This window comes from Sceloporus undulatus, chromosome 1 (assembly GCF_019175285.1).
Source record: "Sceloporus undulatus isolate JIND9_A2432 ecotype Alabama chromosome 1, SceUnd_v1.1, whole genome shotgun sequence".
Lineage (NCBI taxonomy): Eukaryota > Metazoa > Chordata > Lepidosauria > Squamata > Phrynosomatidae > Sceloporus > Sceloporus undulatus.
In genome coordinates, this window is record NC_056522.1 from 196205946 (window position 1) to 196231088 (window position 25143).

Here is a 25143-nt window from a genome sequence, read left to right on the forward strand (position 1 = left end):
AACTGTATTGTTGAATTCAAAGACATAGTCGTGTTAGTCTATAAAATCAGTACACAGATATCTTGTAGCCCCTTTGAGACTAACTGGGAGAAATAAATTAGCAGCATGAGCTTTAGTAGACTTAAGTCTACTTCCTCAGATGCATTCCTCAAATGCAGCTGAGGAAGTAGACTGAAGTCTATGAAAGCTCATGCTGCCAACCTCTTTCTCCCAGTTAGTCTCAAAGGTTCTACAACACCTCTCTACAAAACTCTGTTGGTTCAGGACAAGGTTCAGGGTTTGTGTGTTTGTGTGTGTGTTTTAAATTAACCCCACTCCCAATAACCCTACTGCTCATCACTTGCAAATGGATACTGCAGCTCCCTGTTTTCCCACTAGAGAATTCAGGAAATCTGGCAGCAACAGTAAGGAAGAGAGAAACAGGGTCAGGTCACCTTGGAGGTCACTAAAAAGGGCTTTGGTGGAGTTTGGGTCATGTCCAGAGCCTAAGGGTGCTGACCACTGGCCCCAAAAAAGGCCAACTCTAGGTGATTCTGTGTGGGAAGAGAGGAGTGACAATAGATATAAGACAAATGTCTACAGCCTAAAGTATACTGAAACAATGTTTAGTAAGCTGCACATAAGCACATAATGAAGTAGATTTCCAACAGCTTCACCTATATTTGGGTTTCAGAATTCCACAGTGTTTTCATTGCCATGCTGAAGGTCCTGCTTTGTACTAAGAGAAGGGCAATAAGGGACTTTGGGAGTCATTTTTTTATTTTCCCTTTTCTTATTTAGAATAAGCTGCTGTGGTTGAGAGGTGTAGCTGCCCAAGGTCTCCTGGATGGGCTAAAGCAGCCCCCTAGCCTTCTACAGTTGCCCACTCATGGATGAAAGGGATGTCCTCTGCTATTAATAGTGTTCAATCCCAATTTCTTCATGAGCTTTTGCTTTCCCCAGTATGTGCTCCTAAACTTGGACACTATTTTTCTAGACAATCTGCCTTCACTGTAAGGGCTTGGTTGGCAATCTTTACATTTTGGCTTAAGATTCATATAGTTTATATTGGCCACTGGTTTGCTTCTGCATTTCGCCAATGACAGCTACAAAATATCTTGGGCAAAATATCCGTCTATAAGACATTATTGCTACCAGAATCCTTGAAACTGGAGACCAGATGAGCAATGCTACTTTAAGCATATGCTGGAGCCTCAACAGAAATGGAGAAATCCTGACTTCCTATAGAAAGAAATTCTACAACTGAGGTACAGCCACACAGAAGCCCTGATCCATCAAACTGGCTTCAGCATATCTACACATATGAGGATTTTTGCTATAGTTGCCACACAGACTTTGAGAAGTTTCATTCCAAAAACTATATGGTTCTACAAGTGTGACTTGGTCACACATACAACAACCAAGAGGTAGATCTAGTGGTACATATTCTTTTATATTTCAAATATTATTGTTCCCAAAGTGGCTGTCCAACCGGGAGGACCTGTCCAATCCTGTTTCAAATTTTTTTCCTGAGAGGCAAAAACTCCTACAATATTACTAGCTGTGTCCAAACATTTATCAGTAAGAACAAGTCAGAACAAAATTGCTTGACACTGCTAGGTTTCCAGAGGGACTGCATCAGTGTTAACATTCCTATTATCTGTTATCTGTATATTACAATCTTGGAAATATGTGCGACTTTTACTTCACCTGGTCTGTTGTTCATAAAAAAAAAAGCTTACTTACAGGCAGGGAGGGGATCTACCTATCTTAACATAAGCTCATCTTGCATCATTTAAGCTTTGAATGTATGGTTATGTGAAGGATATAACCTCCTTATCCTCATGTTCAAAACATTTACTTGAATAATACTGTACAACAACCTTTTTTTTTTTTTTTTTGCCTTGCTTTCAGAAAAATTCCTTAAAACAGCTACAGACAGCCAAGTCTGAACATTAATTCTACAATCTAGTGTAGTTTCTATAGTTTCAGTAGAATAGGTCGACTCTCTTGAAAGGTTTTTGGGTTTTTGGGGGGAGAGAGTATGATTTAAATAGATACTTACAAATCTTGAGGAATTATCATTTCTTACAGTTTTGGCATTTCCAAAAGCTGGTAGGGAGAAAAAGAGAGAGGAAATAAAGTAAAATAAACAGATGTCTAAACATTAGAGCTCAGCCAATTTGCAAGAACCCATATTACTTTGGGATGGTGCCAACATTAATGGCTGAATATTTCCAAGTGACAGATGATCGAGTTACAATTCAAAGCATTTTTATGTACATTGAAACAAATGCAAGTACTACCCTTAACATTAAAGCCATTACTTTCTCTATGGAATATGTTATTAAAATAAACTATAATGCACTCAGGATATAGCTGCTTTGTTCATTAATAAACTGGTAATGAACAGTGTGCACCAGCATAATGTTTCTACTTAAGAAGACAAGCTGGATTTGGACCACCTTCTGTAACTTCCACTCCCCCCCCCCACACACACACACATACACAATACTGGAAGAGAGCCAGAGAAGAATAGAAAACTTGTTCTCCAAAATGAGAATTGGGAGAAACATACTACACACTACATTCACACTCTATGTGTTTATTGGTCATAAAGTCTACTACTGCCAAGTGTTTAGAATTACAGAGATGGGTTGGGAAATGACAAGTCATGATATGGACATGACTGACAAGTCTCCGTGTGTTCAACTTTTGTGCACAGTGAGAGGCAGGATTGTAACACCTTCAGAGCACAGACTTGGATTGCAGAAGGTCCCAGGTTTACTTTCCAACATCTCTATGTGGAAATGGGAAAGACTTCCATGTAGCTCCTCAGAGACCTTGGTATTGAGTTATCTGATAGTCCTGCACATTTGGCCAGAGAAAGGGGAAGCATTCAGATATAATGGCAAACTGTGTTTTATCACTATATGAACAAACAGCTGGTTCTCATGCTCACATACATTCTTCTTAATGGCATATGGTAATTCCCACCAAAGGCAACCTCAGTTCCAATATTTCATCCAAAGGAATGTTGCTTGCTCTGCAAGCTGGGAGTAGACACCAGATCTTGATCCTGGCTTCTGATCCTGCATTTAAGGGTGTAAACTATGGTTTGGCTCAAACCAGGTTCAGAAAAAAGAAATCAAAGCAAGGGGAGTGAATGGGAAGGGCACATGAGCAAGTGATCTGTGAACTGTGGCGTCGAAGGCTTTCATGGCTGGCATCCATAGTTTTTTGTGGGTTTTTCGGGCTATGTGGCCATGTTCTAGAAGAGTTTCTTCCTGACATTTCACCAGCATCTGTGGCTGGCATCTTCAGAGAAATATCTGAACTGCTCACTCACTCAGCATTAAACCATGTTTAGGCCTTATGGTTGAATCACTCTCAGACTATCATTAATCCATTCTTTGTTTAAGCTACAGAAGAAAATATTTGCTCACTGTCGTCCCACTTCACATTATTTGTGATTCACACTATACATGCAGAATTAATGCTTTTGGTTATACAGTGCGCCCGCGTCATACACGGGTGTGCTTTACACGGCTTTCAGCATATGCTGAAAGCTGCATGGGGAGGAAGGGGCGGCGCGTCCCATAGGGACAAATGGGGTGCGCACACCAACACCGCATTGCTGCATGCATGAGCCCCATTCATTTAAATGGGGCTCAAACATAAGCCAGGAGTCCAGAATGGATCCCTGCCTAAACAAAGCGCGAACTGTACTCTTTTGACTTGAATGATGACTTCTTGTCTCATGTGTCAAGGCATCCATTTTGCAGACCAATGTGGTGCACTGCTCTGCTTTCCCATCTACATATAAGCCATGCTCAGGTCAAGTGTATATTTTGGTGGGTGGAAAAATGTTGTTTCTGCTTTAATAAATTTGCATTTCAAGACTTCCCATGGAACAGAGCCCTGAAGCCACACTGCAGAATGTGCTGTTGGTGTTAGTTCATAAAAACTGAAATAACTGTTCTGAAAACTTTACATAGTGCAGAGTATGTATGCAATAAATCATCTTTCCAGTCTCTCGACTGCATATCATTAAACACAGGCCTAAACACTGGGATCATTTATAAATGAATGCAGAAGCAAATACAAATGGGCCATTATAAGAGTTCTTCAGTTTCACCATAAGTTCATTGTTTTCACATATTCATCTGATGTAGCTGGAATTCAGAGCATAATCACTGGTAACTTAAGCAAGCAAAATTCTTAGGACATTTTTGCAATGTGGTTTCAAACAGAAATAAAAGACAACTTAACTAATAGAAGAGAATTGGTTGCCCTTGAAATAATTACAGAAACCAAGAGAAAAAGAAAGTATGGTGTCTCAATATACAAATTGTTAAGTCAAACTGCAACAGGAGGGCAATATGCTTTGGGCCACCACTTATTCACTGTAGGTGATGACCTTGACACTAGGCTGAATATATTTTTCCAGAACATTTTTCACAGATGTTACATTTTCATGCCCTGATGCAGCAAGAGATACTATGGCCACAGAAACAGACACTTGAACACATATTCCCATGGTTCCTGTACATAAGCTATGCTACATGCCGCATACTCAGCACTCCTCTTGGTTTTAATATCTCCATATTGAGTAGATTTTTAAAAGCTAGAATCCTGATGACTGAATGCTTGGGAAAGGAACAGAGAATAGTCCCTCAGCTCCACAATCATGGGAAAACAATTGATCACCAGGATTTTAACTTTTAAAGATTGAGGCACACAGCTTCCCATCTATTCTACATAATTTGCACTGCATAAAGGTGTCAATCTTTTTGCCTAAGCTGTCTTCTTATCACCCCTTGCAACAATCAGCCTCTGTATGAGTCTTGCCTCTAAATAAGTGAACCTAATTTGCATTGTGAATGTATCACTCTCAAGTTCAGAAGAAAGACATTGCTGCCATTCTATGAATTCTGTTCACAGAGTGAACATGGAAGCCATTTAAAAATGTAACCACTTGAGAAGCTCCCAAAAATAATAATAATAATAATTATTATTATTATTATTATTATTATTTGTATTCCGCTTTTTGCAAAGGAATCAAAGAGGATTCCAACAGTATAAATAAAACATCAAACCATTAAAATTACAGTTTAAAAACTCCAAAACTCCAACCCTCCCTCCAGTGAAGTAGTTTTTCCACAGCAGAGTAATTTTCAAACTGGTACAAGAAGCCACAACCAAAATGAAAGTTTAAATGCTAACTTGCCTGTTCACAGTTTAGCTAAGGCCAATTGTAGATTTATACATTTAGATACCACACATTATATATGTGTATGCACATATGCACACTATCTGCTATTTGACAAAGGTATTAGAGAGCTATTGTTTCAAATATCTCTCTAAAGATATTGAGCCTCCCCAAAGGACTGCATTATTCTTTAAGATAACACAATCTGAAATTACTTCTTTAGATCTTCAGCAGGTCATACAGTATGAAGGGAAATGCATTCCAAAACATACCAAGTTCTCCTATGGCAGAATATTCAACAGTGTGAGCTATTGGGGTAAAGAAAGAGTTGAACACGAACAAGTCTTTAAAAACCTCTCTTCCATTTACACAGAATTAATTTGTGGGAACTGGGAAATCAGTTATTTAAGTGGATCTTTATAATAAATGTTTGCCAGCCAAATAATTAATGTGACACAGAAATCTAAAGGTTTCTGCTGAATATTCAACAACTGTCACTACTGCAAGCTATCAATCAACATTAATTAGTCAGATCTTACCTTCAAGCACTGGGTTAGACTGTAAAAGCTGTTCTTTTACTTGATTAACCTCTGCTCCCTTGCCACAAACAGCTGCAACGTAAGACATGACCAGTTTGCTGGCCTCTACAAAGTTAGGGAAAAAAGGTTGGTTTTGCAATAGTTAGAAGTACAGTATTACATTTATAATACAAATTCCAGAATGAACCAATCAGACGTAATGCATTTTTCAGGTTTAAGCTTGTTGTTTACAATGCTTACTTCTGACCCCTCACTGCGCTTCTACCAGAGTAAGATTAAAGACTTCAGGAACTGGGGTAGTAGAAGGCAACATATTAGCTAAAGTCACACAAGACAAAAACTACATGATAACTTTTTTGTGCAAGTTTAGCCATCACATTTTATATCATATCTTTCCATCCAAACCTCTGACACAGAGAAGACAAATGACCATATTGAAGCCTGGAATCAAATTTTGATTACTTGCTGAACCCAGGAAAGGGCATTTGATGAATCAAGATGAAATATGAAATCTTATTCTCCTCAGCTACCAAAGAGGTCAAAACGGGTAAGCAAAGGCCACTAAATATTCAGAGCCCAACTATCTGTCATGCAAAGATGAATTCCAGCCTGACGGTAGAAGCCTAACCATCTGCTGATCTCCCTGAACAACACATATCCTCTCCTTACATTCTGACAAGTGTTGTTTTAAGACTCCATTAAGGAAGCACTGAAGCACACAAATGAGTGAATGAAAATTAGGACACCATGACAATCACTGATTCTATGGTTTCTTTTTTTTGCCCTGGCAGCAATGAAAATTCAGGCAAGCTATATTGCTGATATTGCTGTTTATTGCTCCGGGGATGCTCTCATTTAATTATAGTTTTATTGTTCATATTTTATGTGTTTAACCAAATTGAATTTTAAATCTTTTACATGCAAGATTGTTATGTAACTTAATTTATTTGATGTTGTACTTTTATTATGTTGCCCTTACATGTTGTATCGTATTTTAACACTTTGCATGCAAACAGCCTTTGGTCTAAGCATTAATAAATGGTATTGATTGATCGATTGATAATGACAATTAAATGTCTTAAGGATCATCCAGGAGTAAACTGCATTTTATACATTGGATTTTGTATCAAATTCACCATCTCCTGGCTAGGATCAATATGTAATTCAAAATGCTTCCATTATCTTTTTTTAAAAGTGGAATCAGGATTTTCCAAAGATTGCCTTTTTCCAGTATGAAACTATTTACAAAGCATCAAAACTCAATGTTTTTCATTACCCCCAGCAAAAAGTAACAGTTTTCAGTGCATTACATGTAACATTGGAAGTATCTACACTACAAAGTAATAGCAATTTGATACCACTTCAACTATTTTGTCTATATCCTGTGAGATTCATTTGTCGGAGAGCTGTAGTGTTGTAGTTAAGAGGAGTGTGCTATGTACTCACCGAACTACACATCCCGGAATACAGCCATGGCAGTTAAAGTGGTATGAAACTGTTATACTTGTATCAAGCTTTCCTATTTAGTGAAGCATCTGAGAAGCCTTATGGATCAGGGCTTTCTTGATGGGATGAGCCATACTGTAGAAGTCTGTATCATTGAAGAAGAACTGTCTGGCTTCCTCACTATTAATTGCTGACAAACTGAACTTTTTTTCATGGGGTACCTAGACTAATTCATACAATTAATTTGGTTTTATTGCTCCTTTACCTCTTCATTTAACATATTTCTCTCTCTCTCTCTCTCTCTCTCTCTCTCTGTGTGTGTGTGTGTGTATAAATCTATTTTTACATTGCTGATCAGCTGTCTTGGGATCTTGATAAAACAAAAGATGGGATAGAGTAACAGTGATGGTGAACCTTTTACAGACCGAGTGCCCAAACTGCAACCCAGACCCCACTTATTTATTGCAAAGTGTCACATCCCTCTGGCATTCTAGTAAGAAACTCTGGCAAACTCTGTGCTAGGGTGAAAGCATGTGTGCCCACAGAGAGGGCTCTGAGTGCCACCTCTGGCACGTGTGCCATAGGTTCGCCATCACTGGGATAGACTGTACTACTGTAATGCACTCTACATGGGGCTGCCTTTGGAAACTGTTCAAAAATTTCAGCAGGTCCAAAATGCTGATAAGGACCAATTGTAGGGAGCATACACCTCCTTTCTTAAAACAGCTTCACTGGCTACTAGTTCATTTCTGGGCACAATTCAAAGTGCAGGTCATTACCTATAAAGCCGTATATGACTTAGGTCCACACTACAGGGCTCCCCCGGGTTACGAAATTAATTCGTTCCGCAGCGCCATTCGTAACCCGAAAAACATTCGCAAGCCGAAGCCCCATAGGCGCTAATAGCGAAAGCCGCGATTTGGTGTGATAAAGCGCCGAAAAGCACCAAAAATTTTTTCGTAACCCGAAATAACCTTCGTAACCCGGAACAGTTTTTTTTAATGGATTTTTTTCGTAACCCGGAAATTTCGTAACGCGGCGCATTCGTATCCCGGGGTACCAGTGTATCTGAAAGACTGTTATCTCCTCATATGAACTTGCCAGAGTTCTGATATTTTCAGGGAAAGGTCTTCTCTTAGTCCCTCCACCATCCCAGATTTAGTTGATGAGTACACAGGAGAGGGCCTTCTTAGTGGCTGCTCCCACCCTCTGGGACACCCTTCTTCAGGAGGATAGGCTTGCCCCCTTCCAGCTCCCCTTTTGCCAGCAGACAAAGATCATCATCATCATCATCATCATCATCATCACCATCACCACATTATTTATTTATAACCCACTCAATCACAAAGAATCCAGGCGGGTTACAACAGTAAAAAAATACAATTAAAAATATAATAAAATTAAAAATTAATCCTTTCCCAACCCCCATCCCAATTCTAAAACTACAATATTAAATAATCACCATTTAAACAAACAATAAAATACAATAGCTTAAAATTAGGGGGAAATTGGTGGACAGAGAGATGTAAATCACAATCAAAATCATATTCATATGCAGGGAAAGTAGAGGAGCAGGCCTTTAATGTGTAAGTAGGGAAAGCTCTCATTGGAATGCTCCATTTAACTTTTTAAATTTTGTATGTTTTATTAAAAATGTTTATTATGTACCACTGTATATGATATGCTGACATATTCACATTGGTTTCATTTCATATCTGTATAGCTCACTATTCACACACAGCAACAGGAATCCTGTTAATGGGACCCAAGAGCTGCAACCAAAAATACAGGGTGATTTTTAAAAGAATGGTGCAGAGATGAATAAGGACATCTTTATTTTTGTACTATTCTTTCTGAATCACTCAGTACATATATACTTACTTTACATAGAGCTCCTACTGCAAAAAGGAATGGTTGGACTTTGCTTTTCATAAACTTCTAATTGTAAAGAATGGTATGGAGAAAACAGAAGGCAGCAGCCAAGTGATATGTCCCACCTCAAGTTTAATAATTTCAGTGAAAACTAGGCCCAAAATACATGATAGGGAGAAAACACCTGTAGACACTGTATGCAGGCTCATGCCATCTGACAAAGTTGAGTTTTCATCAAAGTGTGTCAAGACACGCAACTGAGGCAGAGTTGAGTGGAAATGATCAGACCCCAGAACAAATGCACACATGTTAACATCCCTGAAAGAAGAGAAGGTCAAAGATCAGATATATTTACCTGTTTTTCCAGCTCCACTCTCTCCAGTTATAAGTATACATTGATCTTTATCCTGGTCTCTCAGAGAACGATACGCTTCATCTGAGAGGGCAAAACTACAGAATAAAACATGAGAAGACGTGAGGCAAAAGGTAAATGCCGTGTTCAATATATGCATCACAACATCCAGCCATTTCAACTCAACTGTAAAATGTTTCTATCTAGGTCACATCCATCAGTATTCAAACAGCAGCAAAACAGTTCCCCTTCAAAGTCTCACAGAAAAGCTATTTCTCTCCAGTGGGTTGACAAAACTGACTGAATGATAGAAGGTAATTTCAGTTGTTACAGATTATTGCCACCAGCTGCCTGCATAGTTATCTTCTGCAATCTGTTGGCAATACATAACTTCTCCACAGGAACTTGCATGGGCAGTGTTTTATCTACAGTACATATGGGTAATTTAAGCAATGTAGACGTTTCCCAAAACAGCAAAACTCTTTTTATAAAAGGCAACGTAGGACAATACTCTCAAATTCTGAATTAAGATATTATCATACAAATTCTCACCATTGAAGAACTTGTCTGTGCTGCATGACAGAATGTCATAAGCATCTGTCTTTATCTTGTGGCCCATTCATACTATACAATTATAGTATTAGTATTCCACTTTATAACAGTACTATAAAGTGAAATAACAGTACAGTGGGCCCTTCCCTTGTGCGAGGGATCTGTTCCGAATCCCCCTGTGTAAGGGGAATTCCATGTATGCTCGAGCCCCATTCAAAAGAATGGGGCTTGTGCCCATGGCGTGGCGCAACGCATATGCCATTATGTAGTATGAATGGGCCTTTGGTCTCTCAGTGATGGATTTCTCTTCCTTAGACAAGCAAAAGTACAGACTAAAACATGATAGGACTTCCAATCATGGAGTAAGGGTTGTTGGAGACCTTAAAACTGGAGGACCGAAGAAAGCTCACAGGCCATAATTTCTCCTTATTGTCATAGGTAAATAACATGCATGTCAATACACTTCCACAAGCTGGTTTATGTCTCTAATGTGAGGGCCTGAACAGACAGGCCAAAATAAAGCTGCTTTAAATGACACACACATCTTAAGAGGCCAGAAGCTACACCAAAGCAGCACTCCATTCCTTAGGACTGGAGCATGGCTTTGGAGTAGCTTCCGGCCTCTTAGGAAGCATGCATCATTCAAACAGCATACGTCCAAAGTGAACTGAAGCAGTTTTAATTTGGCCTGTCTTTTCAGGCCCTGAAATAGCAGGCACCAAATATTCTAGAACAGGGAATTTCCAGGCCCACTGCCTTGTCACATCAAAGAAAGGGACAACACTAATGTGCAAACACCATCTGCCAAAGTAACAGGCAGACAAAGGCTGGCATTCTGTTGTTAGTTGCAATTAAGGTAGACCCATTCAACAAATTTTTAAATGGTGAGTCAACACATAGATAAATCCCACTGATTCATTGGGTTTACTCTAGTCAGGACTACCAATAAGATTTGGATCAATATATATTACAGCTGCAGTTAGAAGAAGTCATCACAGGTGAATTCATTACCAGAGCATCCACATTTTCTTTTCTTTTTTTTAAAAAAAAATATTTTTAACCTGTGGACAAATTTAAAAGGGAAAACAAGGGGAAAAGAGAAGAGATGGGGAAATAAACAGGATAGGATTGTAAGCTAAATGAAAGTTCAAGACAGGCAACTATGAAGGAGGTGGAAACTTTTTTCACTCCCACAATCCATTGTCAAGCTGCACCAGCATGCATGAATGTACTGTAATTTTTAGTTTAGTTCATGTGATGGTTCATTTTCAACCAGTTTGGTTAGGATGGGGTAGGTTTGTAAGTGTGCCAGGCACTTGTAGTCTGTGGAGACAAGAATGCTGCATTTCACCCATGGGGATAGGGACAAAATACCACCCGATTTCTTCAGTTTAGGGAGTCTGTGAGCTTTGTGAGTCTTTACAGGCCCCAGATCAGTGTCCAAGGGGCACATATTACCTACAGACTGGATTTTGCCCACCCCAGTGTAGATTTAGGCAAAAAATTTACTACTTCAGCAATGTGTCAATGTGTATTCTAGCACTGACAACCCAAAGCAAATTTGGTGTGTGTGTGTGTGTGTGTGTGTGTGTGTGTGATATAATCAACTTATATTGATGTATATGCCTAGTCCAAAGGTGCCCACATGATTACATTAACACATGCCCTGGTTCTAGAACTCAAGAGGAATGAAGAAATAACTATAACTTTCTAGATAACCCATATGGGAAACCTGCTGCCCTCCTAATACTGGACTGCTGCTTTTGTCATCCCTTGTCATTCACTGTGCTGACTCAATCTGATGGAAATGACAGTCCAGCAACATTTGAAGGATTACAAGTTGTCCACCTCTGCTGTACAGCATTGGTAGCCATGGTTCAATGCTACTTTGGCATTATTGGGAGGTCTTTCACTATCCAACCTTTTGTTAAGACATGCAGAGAGCAATGCCATCCCCTTCTTTTCAATATGTAGAGTGATTCAAAAGTATTTTAACATGAAAATGCTCCAACATGTAGGCGTGTTATATTTAGAACTTTTACTCATGAATTCAAGTGAGTGAACGTACATTTGGTACTTGTAAAAATGTGAATGTCATTTCCCATTCTTCAGACCAGCTGCTTTACATAAATCTGGAAACCAGATTTAAAAGGAGCACAACAGTTTAAGAAATTATATCTTTCTCCCACTGTCAGCAACCTTTTATGACAATCTAGACAACCAGCAACCAAAATCTACTGGCCTCGCTCACTAAACCCTAATGAGTTGTTGCCTATGAGTGACAAGGTTTATTTGGGAAAACTCCTTGGATACAAACTAAGACCAACTTTCTCCACTAGCAGTCATTTTTAGATTGACCGCAAACAACATCTAGTTCACATCCATGAGCCTTTGGACCAAGCCTGCTGACTCAACACTTTGTGAGGCCCTGCATATTCAAGGCAGGCACAATGTGGCCAAGGCAAGACTTTAGAGTCTAAAGTTTCTGCTAAATTCTTTGCTGGGCTTCAATTATTTTCCTGCACAGAATATTGTTGTTCATTGTTAACTGAACCTGCAGACTCCATCAGCATGAATCAAGACGTTTATCCAGAAAATATCAGTGTGGCACTGGATCGTGAAAAAGAACTATCAGTTTAAATTTACTTTTCACTTTTAGTATTTCTGGTTTTCTTTTAGTATTTCTGGTTTTCTCTTTGATCCTTTACTGGCCCAGTTTTAGTTTATATGATATAAAACTTCTATTAGTACATACTACAAACCACAGAGTAACTCCTATTTATTCCATGCCAACATTCTCCAGTAATTTAGTAACTCACTGCTGACTTACTCATTTAAACATTTGAAACAGGTTTTTAAAATCATACTAAGCAATGCTGAAAGAACTCATTTTCTTGTTTTAAAATTAAGACTTAAATCTGGAGCTTCTAATGGCATACTAACTGAAGTACACACCTAATAATTGTCTCAGATGTGAGGCCAATTTGTCATGTCAACCCTATTTTAAACCTTTGGGTTCCCTTATAATTTTGTATATTTGACTACTATCGGGTAGTTTGTACTTCAGTTTTGTTGCAAAATCACTAGTAGAAGTGTCATTTTTCATTCCAGAAATACATGGAGCTCAGACACACATTGAATTATTAGAAATAAAATTTCCAAGCAATTCAGGTGTTTTGAGAGATACTGTGACGTTTACAATTTACTTTGGACAAGTCACCACTATGTTATAGCTTTGAAACACACACAGTTACACTGAAGTGACATGAGTTAGTAATTCAACAGATAAAATCAAGCTCTGGTTCTTGCATCACCTGTAGAGATTTTAACTACATCAGCCCACTCCTGCCCTTCAAGACAAGTCACCTGCTCCTTTCCTAAGCTGCTGAAATTTGATGCAATTCAATGTGACAGCAGCAATTACTGCGCACACTAATGTTGGAAGTGTTGGAAAGTGGAAGAGTTGCAGGGCCAACAGGAGGAGAGCAAGGATATGTAAAATTATACAAAACAGTTCTAATAACTAGCAAATTGGAGTAATCAGATGCTCAAACTCCACTGCGTTAGATGGTGAGAGTTGTAGGGGATCACACTCATCTTGTCTGCCACTGCTTTTCATTTGCATAACATCACCACCAGCTGCCAGCAGCTTTGCTTCTCGGGTCACCCTATACAATCCAAACAAGAGCCTGGCACAAGATGAAAGCAGGTGCATGGCTTTATGAAAACCTATGGGGCTGGTAGAACAAATTGCTCTAAAGAAAAAGAAAAAGAATGAGATAGTACTCTGCACAGGGAGAGGTATTAAGAGTCTGGATGACAAAACAGCAGTAACATCCTATACAGACAAAACTATACATACATACTTTCAATAAATAACTTTCAATAAATAAATTGTACAAAATGTTCTGCAAAACACTCTATTTCCAATATTATTTTATATATTTGTTTATTTGTACTTTTGATTACAAAAGTTATCTGGTTCATGTAGACAAATTACAAAATACAAAATGAACAGCAGCTAGTAGAGGCATCTAATTAAAAAAAGGAAGTCAACTTTTGCATACAAAATCCAAGACAACTTTTTTAAAGCTGCATATTCAAAATAGCTTCTAGGGTCCAAAAAAGTGTGCATGCACAACACATGTATGCATGCATGTGCATGTGTACATGCATGTATACACAACACACACTTTTCCATCCCTCTTACCACTACAGCCACTTGCACTCCTAAACCCTACTCTGGAAGGCCAGGATTTCACCAGAAGTTGTGTCTGGTGTAGCTAAAAAGGAAAACTTGCAACCCCACCTGAAATTCTAGTGTACATATGTAAATAAAAATACTTACACACACATGGAAGTGAAAATCTCTCAGAATGCTGATTACCATTTCTAGCACCTGCTCTTAAGAGGGCCAAATCAGCAAGCTCCAAAATACCATTTCTACTTTCAGAAACTCATACTGTCAGAGTGTAGGGTAAAAACATATTTATCAATGTTTGGTCAGGGTCAACTTGAGTTCTCAACTATTGGGATGCAAGCCATCTTGAAGGATAAAGGCTGGAAGTGGAGGATGCTGGAAAATGTTGTCTAGTGACATCTGGAGAGTCACAGCTGTCCATTTCTGCCCTGTCTACTTCATGGGCTCCAATTTCCTAGTAAACCAAACCTCCATAAAGGCTCTAAGTGGGAGAGCCAAGTACACCATATACTCTAGCTTGTGGTAAAATTAGTCTTGAGTGTACCAGGTCACCTCACCTTTAGCTTAGAGATGAAATGAGAGGAACTGGACTATGGCAGCACAAAGTGTGGAAAAGATCCAAGAAAGAAAGGGAACCCACTGCACTGAAAAGTACAATCCCAAGCATCTTTCCCTTGTGAAACAGCCAGAACAGGGAGCATCCGAGACACTTTCTGCCATCCCCAAGAAAGGGATAATATTGACGTAGACACTCAGGAGCAGATGTCAGAAAAATGTGGTGGCCAACATGTGTATATTACTCTTTGTATGTGTTCTGGCCTCAGTGCTAATTTCCAACTTTAGAAAGCCCAGTTTATTATCTTCCTCCTCCACTCATGCATCTCAGTTCTTGCTGCTGGGCAACGTGACTTGGTAGGTCAATCTTCCCCAATATGGTACCATCCAGATGTGTTGGACTACAAGTCATCATCACTCAGCAAACATAGGGGGAGATATGAATTATAAATTGACACATCTGGGGAGCATCAATTGTTAGGAAAGGCAACTTTAGGCCCAAGACCCTACAGGCATATGTTGGTCCTGTACATGTGGCTATTACATTTATGAACAAAGACACACAGAAATGAAGCCAAAAGTGTGACCTACTATATGTGTAGCACTGATGACATGTTGAGAGCAGCCACTTGATCTTGCGGCATCCAGAGTCCTAAACTGTATCCTAAACCATTCTCCACCTCACATTGTTAACATCTATAGTTATAAACCTCAACTACATGCCAGTCTTCTGAGCAACCATATAATTACTGAACCAAATAAATCTTTCGAGCTCTTCTCATTTGAGTCAAACATATGTTTCAGATTATTTTGCCAAGATGTCACTAAAGCAATTCATTGCACTTAAAAAGTGAAATAAAGGCTTGTTGTAAAGTATTCACGTAAAAGGCAACCACACTGGTCTCCAGCCACATGAAAATCAGAAGAACAAAAACCTCACAAAAACCTTCCCCCACTGAGTTTTCCTCCAGATGACATGGTGTACTTATTCATGCTATTTCATACGGAACAGTCATATTTTCCTTAGAGGTAAAAAATATTTTCAAGATGTAAAGATTCAGTTAGCAATAGCCATTCTGATTTGCCCCTTCCTTAGCACCCATGTGTTAAAAGCCTATAAGCACTCAGGTAAATTTAAGAGGGATTCATCTTTCCAAGCCCATATGCTCTACAGAAGAAATCTATCACAATGACAGCAGCTTCTTACAGAACAGGAAGTACTAGCAACTTACCTCAAAGAACACACCACACCTCACACTTTATTAGAAAGCATTCTTTTTAACTCCTTGAGGATTTTCAAATTGCAAATTTCAGAAACACTCTTCCCTATCAACCAGCTTCAATTCCTTTTTTTAAAAACCCTGGACCTCTTTGTAAAGTACCAATCAAAGATAAAGACTGTCTCTACTTTTCTCATCCTATCTTGCTGCAAAATGTTGGGTCCAATAAAGTCTCTTGATGTGATACAGAACACTAATCTCTTTCTCTACCCTCAATGTTTTAATAATTGCCCTTAGTAACTCAACCTAGCTCAAATGTAAGCAACTCACAATGTTCAAAGCTGATGCACAGACACCTTCAATGAAAGCAAGTTCTTACAACAACTATCAAATAACCAGCAAGCACTCCCTCCCCTCCACCATCACAAGCTACCTTTCCCATGGTCTTAGGGAGAAACGTGATATAGATGCTTTTGAGACCTTTGGATTATAACAACATAGCGAAGACAACAATCTCTTAGTTTTCATATCTTAAAACTTGTAAATCAAATCAAAAATTTTAAGACATTATCTCCATAACAAGAAGCCAAAAGGTCATTCATGAAGCAGATCATTCATCAAGACAAAAGGAAAGCTTTTGACAGGAGAGGAGAAAAGCGTATTATGTCATGCTTTTTTACTTTCACCATCTCTCTTTGCTCTTCTCTCTCTCCCCCTCCCCAGCTGCATTTACACTGCAGAATTAATGTAGTTTTGACACTGCTTTAACTGCCAGGGCGCCATCCTACAGAATTCAGGGATTTGTAGTGTTAGGAGCTATTTAGCCTTCTCTGCCAGACAGCTCTAATGTAACAACAAATGATAAATCTCAGGATTCCACAGCATTGAGCCATGGCATTAAAGCAGTGTCAAACTGAATTAATTTTGCAGTGTGTCAGAAGCCTCTCTGTCTGTCACTCTCTCACACCAACACTGACACGTTCTCATTTTTTGTGAGTACTGATGGATCCCTAATTCACTGCAAGAATACACTGCTTCTTTTCTAAGTTTTCATTTGACTCTTGACTCTGAGAATGGGAACTGTCTAACATTTCCATACTCTTTCACTGGGATGAGGGCTCTCCTTCCAAATGCAGTCCTTCCCAAATCCTTCCCTTTTCCCAGCATGTTCCTTTCACTAAACAAAAAACAATGCAGGCCATCCCTGCTGGTTCCCCACAGCAGGTGGCAGATCCTTCCCCTACAACACCCCCACCATCTGAAATTCCCTGCAATGCTTCCAAGTCTAATCAACTCATAGCTCTTTTCAAACCCCACATTAAGGCACCATAGCCTGGCTAGTAACTACCAGTTCTTGCAAGATCCTTAGTGGGGATGAGATGGGGTTCCAGGCATATTCATGCATTTCCACCTTTTATTCTATCCCATAACAAAACTCACTGATGGTGGGGTTTTTCTTCTCATTTTACACATATGTATCATAAATTTACTACTTTTATTTCTTTATAGGAACATAGCGATCCTGAATCATATTCTCAGCTGTCTGAAATGCTTCCTTAGCTGTTCAGCAACTTTCAATGGATATCAAAATGAGAGAATACAGATTTTGTGCTTTTCTTAAAAGGTGAGAGAGAAGTAACACATGAGAAGGAAGAAGGGACTCAGTACTAGGAATTTTAAAGATTCACAAACATAGGCTGCTGTAACCCTTTCTTTTAAAATACCAATGAAAAATAAGCACATTGATGAATGTATTTAGAAAGCACCAAAGAATGTATGTGTTTGCTTGTATGAATTAGTTTGTGATTTTAATCTGTGAGGTCAAGGTGTGTGGGATGGAGACAAGCCTCTGACCAGCAAATCATTTCTGTACACTGCAAACGTTCAAGGTAATATTTTTTCAGGGAGATTTCTCATGTCTCAAGGCCATGGTTTTAAATATAATTATACTGGAAGTGCTACCTTGTTCTCCTTGTCCTCCTTTAAATTGTACTGGTAAGATAAAGATCACAGTGTTCAAGACATACACTTGACCCAGACTGCTTTTCAAAACAGATGCTCCTCTCTACACAACTTCAGCTAACAGGTGCATTGTCAAGGGAAGGTTTTTCAGGGATTGCCATCCACCTTGTCATCCAATATGCAACCTTTAATTTGAACAACAGATCTCTCATTCATATGACCAAGATGACAAATGGAAACTGACAAATGGTGGTCGGGTTTTGAAAAGAAAAAATAATTAACCATCCTAATACTGAAAAGTGAAAATCACTCCATAGCTACAAGAAAGATAATTTCTTCCCCAGAATGATGTTTCTACATAATCAACCAATATTGACAGACTGGGGGCATAGCATTCAGACAGCAGCACGCCCCCAGTCTGCCAGGAAGTCACACAGTCAACCACACGTGCAGTGGATCCACAGCATTTCAGCAGCGCAGCGTTTATACACGCTGATTGAAGAAACGCTGGAAAAATACCGCCGTGGTGGCAAAGGCATCTTTTCCCCAGTGCAAAAAGGAGTGGCTTTCTGCTGCTCCTTTTTGCTCCGGGAAAAGGCCAGGTTGGGGGTGTGGTGTGCAGTCGCCGTGGCCCCAACCCAGCAAGCAAAGGGGCAGCAGCAAGCCGCCCCTTACCCACCATTTGTTTCGCCCAAAAAGTGGGAAATCCATTGGTTGGTTTCCCTTGTTGAAAGTCACAGAAGAAACACGAGCAGGGAACACAAGGCTTGTAGACCATACCGCTTCTGCAAACGTAACATAGCTCTATGCTGCAATAACAAGAATGATATTCCTAGGCGCTGTTCAAGGAAAAGGAAGGAGAGAGCTGTTGTTACAGGAAAAGGCTTTGATAATCTGTTTGTGAACTCAAGGACCTTATGTTACCAACAGTTTGTATTAGAGGGTTTCATAGGATATAACCAGATGCAGTCCTGCCCTCCTGCAACAGTGCCTAAGGCACTGGGGATGTGAGGAAAGGCTTGCCTAACATCCTATCCTTTAGGACACCAAACTCTCTGCAGGGTGACAGTCTCCCAGGTGCCAGGCTTACCATTAAGCAGGGTTTCAAAGCAACAGGGTTTTAAGGCAGCTAGCCACACTGCAAAGACTAGAGAAGATTTATCATCTAAATTATTTCCATGAAGATTTATCATTTAATTTATTAAAAACATTTTGGATACATTAGACAAACTTATGCATGTCCCAACATCAAGCCTACAACTTTTAGCTCTACTTATAAATCAAAGGCCTCCTGAATCAAAAACAGGTTCTCTTTAAAAAGCAGTTTACGTATAAACTCAGACATCAAACAAGGGAGGCTAATTATTTATTAAGGATTGGGGGAGGAGGAGCCTCAGGCTAACTTTTCTTCTGCTTTTTCTGGGGGCCGGCTGCTACTAAGGATTTCTTCCTGTCACCTGTATTGTTTCTTTAAATAATGGCTAATAGTACTGATGGCAACAGATGGATGCCATTTGTATGCTGTAAACTGAAAAGAGGACGGGTGGAATTAAAGCCTCAGACATAAATGGCACTGGTACACTTTCGATGAAAGGGACTGGCAGCTGTTCTTAATTACAGCTGGGGATCTCAGCAACTAATGGTCATATCGGGGGCCATTAAATATAAAAGAGGGGCAATCACCAGTGCTTTAGCCAAAGACTTCAATATGCATCTGTCTAATTTGTACAAAGTTTCCATGGTTATTTTCACCTTCCTATCTAGTACAACTTGAATTGAATGTTGCTTATTCATAGAATCATAGAATAATTTTTCTATTTTGGTGGAATGTTTTCCTCTTTTAGTTTTCTGCAACTCCATCTATAGATTTCAATCTAACTAAAAACCCATCCAAAATTAACACTTTATGGGCCCCCATTTACTTAAAAGATCTTTACTGCCCACCCCAAACCTACTCAGGATGTTATTATTATTATTAACCTTTATTTATGAAGCGCTGTAAATGTTAGCCAGATCTGCATTGCAGTAATTAAGTACAACACACACTTTTCCTTTGCTAAAGCCCTATATGGCTTGGGCCCGAGTTACTTGCAGGAACGCCTATCCCTACACAATCCGCCCTACACTCTGAGAATAACTGAAAATAATGTGTTAGAACACGAATCAACTAGGTTTATATCAATCTCTCAAAGAGCCTTTACAGAAGCTGCTTCAAAATTGTGAAATGGTCTTCCGGAAGAGATCCATCTCATTACTTCCTCAGAGGTGTTTACGAGAGCACTTAAGATGGATCTCTTCCGGCGAGCATATGCACCTGACCTTATGTAAAAAAAATACCCTTTTACCATTGTATAACTTTGCTGCATTGCCACTTGGAAAGTTAGTTTTTAAGATTAATTGCTATTAATTGTATTGATGTGTTTTTATATGTATTTTAAGTATTGATGTATGTATTTTAGCGGACTGTAATCCCACCTCAATCCATCTGGGAGCCAGTTAAAGGAAGGGGATGGGGGGCAAGGAACAGGCACGCACCTGCTCTGTTCTTTCTTCTGCCCTCCTCTGTCTTTAACTGGCTTCCAGACTTATATAATTGTGTACAGGGAGGGGACAATGGCCACAGCCATCCCCTCAGCCAATTCATAAGTAAAAAGGAAATGACAAATATCATTTAGCATTGCTATACTGCTTTATAGTGAACTCAGCACACTCCACGTGGTTTGCAATCTGTAAACTAATTGCCCCCAACAAAGTGGGAACTCATTTTATCGACCTATGAAAGGAAGGCTGAATGAACCTGGAGCCCACTGGGATTGAACTCACAACTTTGTAGCTGTGGTACCAGCATTTAAGCACTGCACCACCAGGGCTGCTTTGGCAAAGCCCTCCCCTCTTTCCTCTGAAAATGCCAGTCAAATAAATGTCTACCTACTGCCAGACACATGGTGAAAAGGGGATAGCAGAGTCAGTGGGAAGAAGGCAGGCTCAGCAGAGTGGCTGGTCCTGTGTATTACCATTCAATCCACTCCAGCTGCAAACTGGTTGGAAAGAAGCAGGAGAATAGTCTTCCCTTCCCTTCCAGAACCTCTGAGCAAAGGTTTAAAAGATGGTTTAATTGTCAATGGTTCAGTGTTCAGGTATTATTATTATTATTATTATTATTATTATTATTATTATTATTATTAGGCTTTTAAATCTTGAGTTAAGACTGGGGGGGCATGTCAACAATATTTAAAGGGGGTCCCTTGCAATGAAAAGGTTAAGAACCACTGGTTTAACATATTTACAAGGCTGAAGAATACTTTACCATGCTTATGTGTCTAAATATCTATAAGGTTCTTCTGTTGTTTTTACACAAGTTAGGAACAGCCAGTTTACCCAGTTCACTCAGCTAGTAAACCTAAGAAAACTAGTTCTGTAAAATCTATTCTGCATCACAGTCATTTGCCTATTTCCATTAACAAAATGCATTTGTTAGCAGCCTTCAGTACTAATTAATAACAAACAAACTTTGGAATCAAGAACAGCAGAACATTATTATTATTATTATTAACCTTTATTTATAAAGCGCTGTAAGTTTACACAGCGCTGTACATCAATTTTTTAGTCAGACGGTTCCCTGCCCTCAGGCTTACAATCTAAGAAAACACGACACAAAAGGAGAAGGGAGTGGTGGTGGGGAATAGGATCAGGTCCAGCAGATCTTTTCCACCTCCGAGGCCTGGACCAAGGCAGATGGACTGGAGGAAGGGCTTGGCTTCTTGATGGATGGTTAGAAGGAGGCTTCCTGGGTCAGAGAGGGGCTCACCTCTGGGAATGCTTCTCTAAACAATATAGTCTTTAATTCAGTTTTGAAACTGGGCAGAGAAGTGATGAGGTGTGCATGTGGGGGAAGAAGGTTCCAGGAGTAAGGGGCAGCAAGCGAGAAGGGACGAATTCGGGAGGGGGCAGTGGTAGTCCTACATTGTGACAGGAGACCCTGACTACCAGAACGGAGGGTGCGAGTAGGAATGTAAGGAGAAAGAAGGTCAGATAAGTAAGGAGGGGCCAACCCATGGAGGGCTTTGAAAGTCAGTAACAAAAGCTTGTACCGGATGCGAAAGGGGAAGGGGAGCCAATGAAGGGAGGATAAAAGAGGAGAAACATGGTCAAAGCGGCGAGCGGATGTGACAATACGGGCAGCTGAATGCTGGACAGATATTAAAGGATGGAGGTGTGAAAGAGGAAGCCCTGTTAGAAGGAGGTTACAATAATCTAGTCGCGATACCACTAGGGCATGGACTAGAGTCTTGGCAGTAGAGATTGAGAGGAATGGACGGATCTTGGCAATGTTGTGGAGAAAGAATCTACAGGTCTTTGCGGTGGCCTGGATCTGGGGAATAAATGACAGGGAAGAGTCAAAAATGAAGCCAAGACTGCGGGCTTGATGAACCGGTTGAATAGAAGTGTCGTCGACAGAAACAGAAAAGGAATAATGAAGGGTGGGTTTAGGTGGAAAGACAAGAAGCTCAGTCTTAGACATGTTGAGCTTCAAGCGCCGAAGCCGCATCCACTGAGAGATGGCAGTCAGACAAGAAGAAACTTGCTGTTCAAGCCCCGTCGAAAGGTCAGGGGTGGAGAGATACAGCTGAGTGTCGTCGGCATACAAATGATAGGAGAAACCAAAAGAACTGATGAGTTTACCTAGAGACAGTGTGTATAGAGAGAACAGAAGGGGACCCAAGACAGAGCCCTGGGGAACTCCAACAGATAGCGGAACAGAGGATGAAGTCTGACCACCCGTGACCACTGCAAAAGATCTATCTGACAAGTAAGATTTAAACCAGTCGAGAGCAGAGTCGGCGAACCCAAGGTCAGAAAGTAAATCGACCAGGAGACAGTGATCAACAGTGTCAAAGGCTGCAGACAAATCGAGAAGAATGAGAATAGAATTTTTCCAAAATTGTCCAAGTTATTAAATACTTCAAGTACAAAGATGTTGCATTAAGAAAACAAGAATGTGTATTTAATTACCTAATGAAACTTTAGTAAACATCTTCAAATACTGAGTATTCTAAATCTTGCAAGATTACCATATTTCTATTGTCATCAAAGTAGAATTATTATTGCTACAAATAGCAAGTAATAAAATAACTCACACAACAGGAAATGCAAACACTGTTAACAGTCAAAATGTTTTAACTAGTTCTTATTCATAATCCCAACATATGGAGGCACTTTGAACTTTACACAGAAGTTAGTGCTCCAACTTTTTTAAAAATAGTATTTCCAGTTAGGAATATAAATTGAAATTTATATAGACTATTTTAGATTAATTTTTGCAAAAGGACAGGAACCTAACAACTGAGCCTCCTTCTATCCACCATCTTTAAGGAGAGAAAGGCAAGCCAGCTCCATCAGGCCTTGCCTGAAAAGAAGCCCTCCTTCTATGCACCATCTTGAAGGAGAGAAAGGCAAGCCAGCTCCATCAGGCCTCCAAGGGAGAGCAGATCTGCTGGACCTTACCCCTTCCCTACTGCTATTCCCTTCTTTTTTTGTGTCTTGTCCTTTTTTAGATTGTAAGCCTGAGGGCAGGGAAATGTCTAATTAACAAATTGTAAGATGCTTTGATAGCCTTGGCTGAAGAGCGAGGTATAAATAAATATTATTATCATCATCATCATTATTATTATTAAAAGATACCTAATAGTTAAAATATTTGTGTCATGTCTGTATCATATTACCTCTTATCTAGCCTTCTCTAAATCTATTCAAAATTCTTCACTCATTCAGAGGCTGTGTTAAAACACTGTCTAACCCTGCACTTGTACACATGGACAAGAATCATGTAGCTTTTAAAAAGGTTGACATTGCTCAGAAATGAAATGCTGCTCATATCAATACACTTTTCGAGATCTTGTCTTTTAGTCTCAGATTTTTGGGGTGGTTTCTTTAAGACTGTTCCTCTAATCAAAAACAGCCCTTCTTGACCAGATTACATGTGCTGATTCCTTTTCTTATCACAGCTACTACAATATTTATGCACCATTGTTCCTGAACAAAAGGCAGGTGTACGTACACGACTACAACTATCAGTGTCAAAAGCAAACTCAGGCAATATATCAGATCAACCATCAGCCAGAAGATGTTAAGAAAGGCTTCATCAAACAGGTTTTTGTTTGCCTTGTGAAAAGACAGTAGAGACTGTAGGAAGATGGCTGGGCCTCCAGGGCGTCAAATTCCACAAAGCTAGGGACAACACAAAGTATTTGCATCACTTCACCATGAAGCAGATTTGAGGGAGAATGTAGCACACAGCACCTGCACAGCCATTTACACTGACAAGTAACTTTGTTTTTTAAAAAAAATAACTGTTATTCTTCGTGCATTTAGACTCTGACAAACAAGCTCCATGGGGATCATGGGAATGGTTGTAGTCAAGATAAAATCACCTGGTTGAAGTCAAGATAAAAGGAATGCCTACTCAACATTGTCTGCTCAACAATGGCACCTTTTCATCTTGGAGAGAAGTGACCAGTGGGGTCCCACAGGGCTCTGTCCTGGGCCAAGTGCTATTCAACATCTTTATCAATGACTTGGATGACAAAATTGGGGGCATACTTATCAAATTTGCAGATGACACCAAATTAGGAGGAATAGCTAATACTCCAGAGGACAGGATCAACATTCAAAATGACCTGAATAGACTAGAAAGCTGGGCCACAGCTAACAGAATGAACTTCAACAGGGAGAAATGTAAGGTACTGCACTTAGGGCGAAAAAATGAAATGCACAGATATAGGATGGGGGACACCTGGCTTAAGGAGACAACATGTGAAAGGGATCTGGGAGTCCAAGTAGACCACAAGTTGAACATTAGTCAACAGTGCGATGCTGCAGCTAAAAAGGCCAATGCAATTTTAGGCTGCATCAATAAAGGTATATTGTCTAGATCAAGAGAAGTAATAGTGCCACTGTATTCTGCTTTGGTCAGGCCCCACCTGAAATATTGTGTCCAGTTCTGGGCACCACAATTCAAAAAGGATGTTGAGAAACTGGAGCGTGTCCAAAGGAGGGCGACTAAAATGGTGAATGGTCTGGAAACCATGCCCTATGAGAAATGACTTAGGGAGCTGGGAATGTTTAGCCTGGAGAAGAGAAGGTTAAGAGGTGATATGATAGCCCTGTTTAAATATTTGAAGGGGTATCATATTGAGGAGGAAGCAAGCTTGTTTTCTGCTGCTCCAGAGAACAGGACCCAGAACAATGGATGC

At 39.7% G+C, this 25143-nt stretch overlaps 1 protein-coding gene across 9 annotated transcripts in view; it reads right to left on the minus strand.

The window, feature by feature from the left end:
* The window catches only part of MYO1B (myosin IB), a 153912-nt gene that overhangs the window by 74109 nt on the left and 54660 nt on the right, over nt 1–25143 (minus strand). For all 9 annotated transcript variants that reach the window (XM_042445911.1, XM_042445910.1, XM_042445905.1 and 6 more), the window contains 3 exons: nt 9404–9498; nt 5731–5835; nt 2045–2091 (listed from right to left, as the gene is read on the minus strand). In XM_042445911.1, the coding sequence (XP_042301845.1) occupies nt 2045–2091; nt 5731–5835; nt 9404–9498 (247 nt within the window). The remainder of the gene's footprint in view (nt 1–2044; nt 2092–5730; nt 5836–9403; nt 9499–25143) is intronic.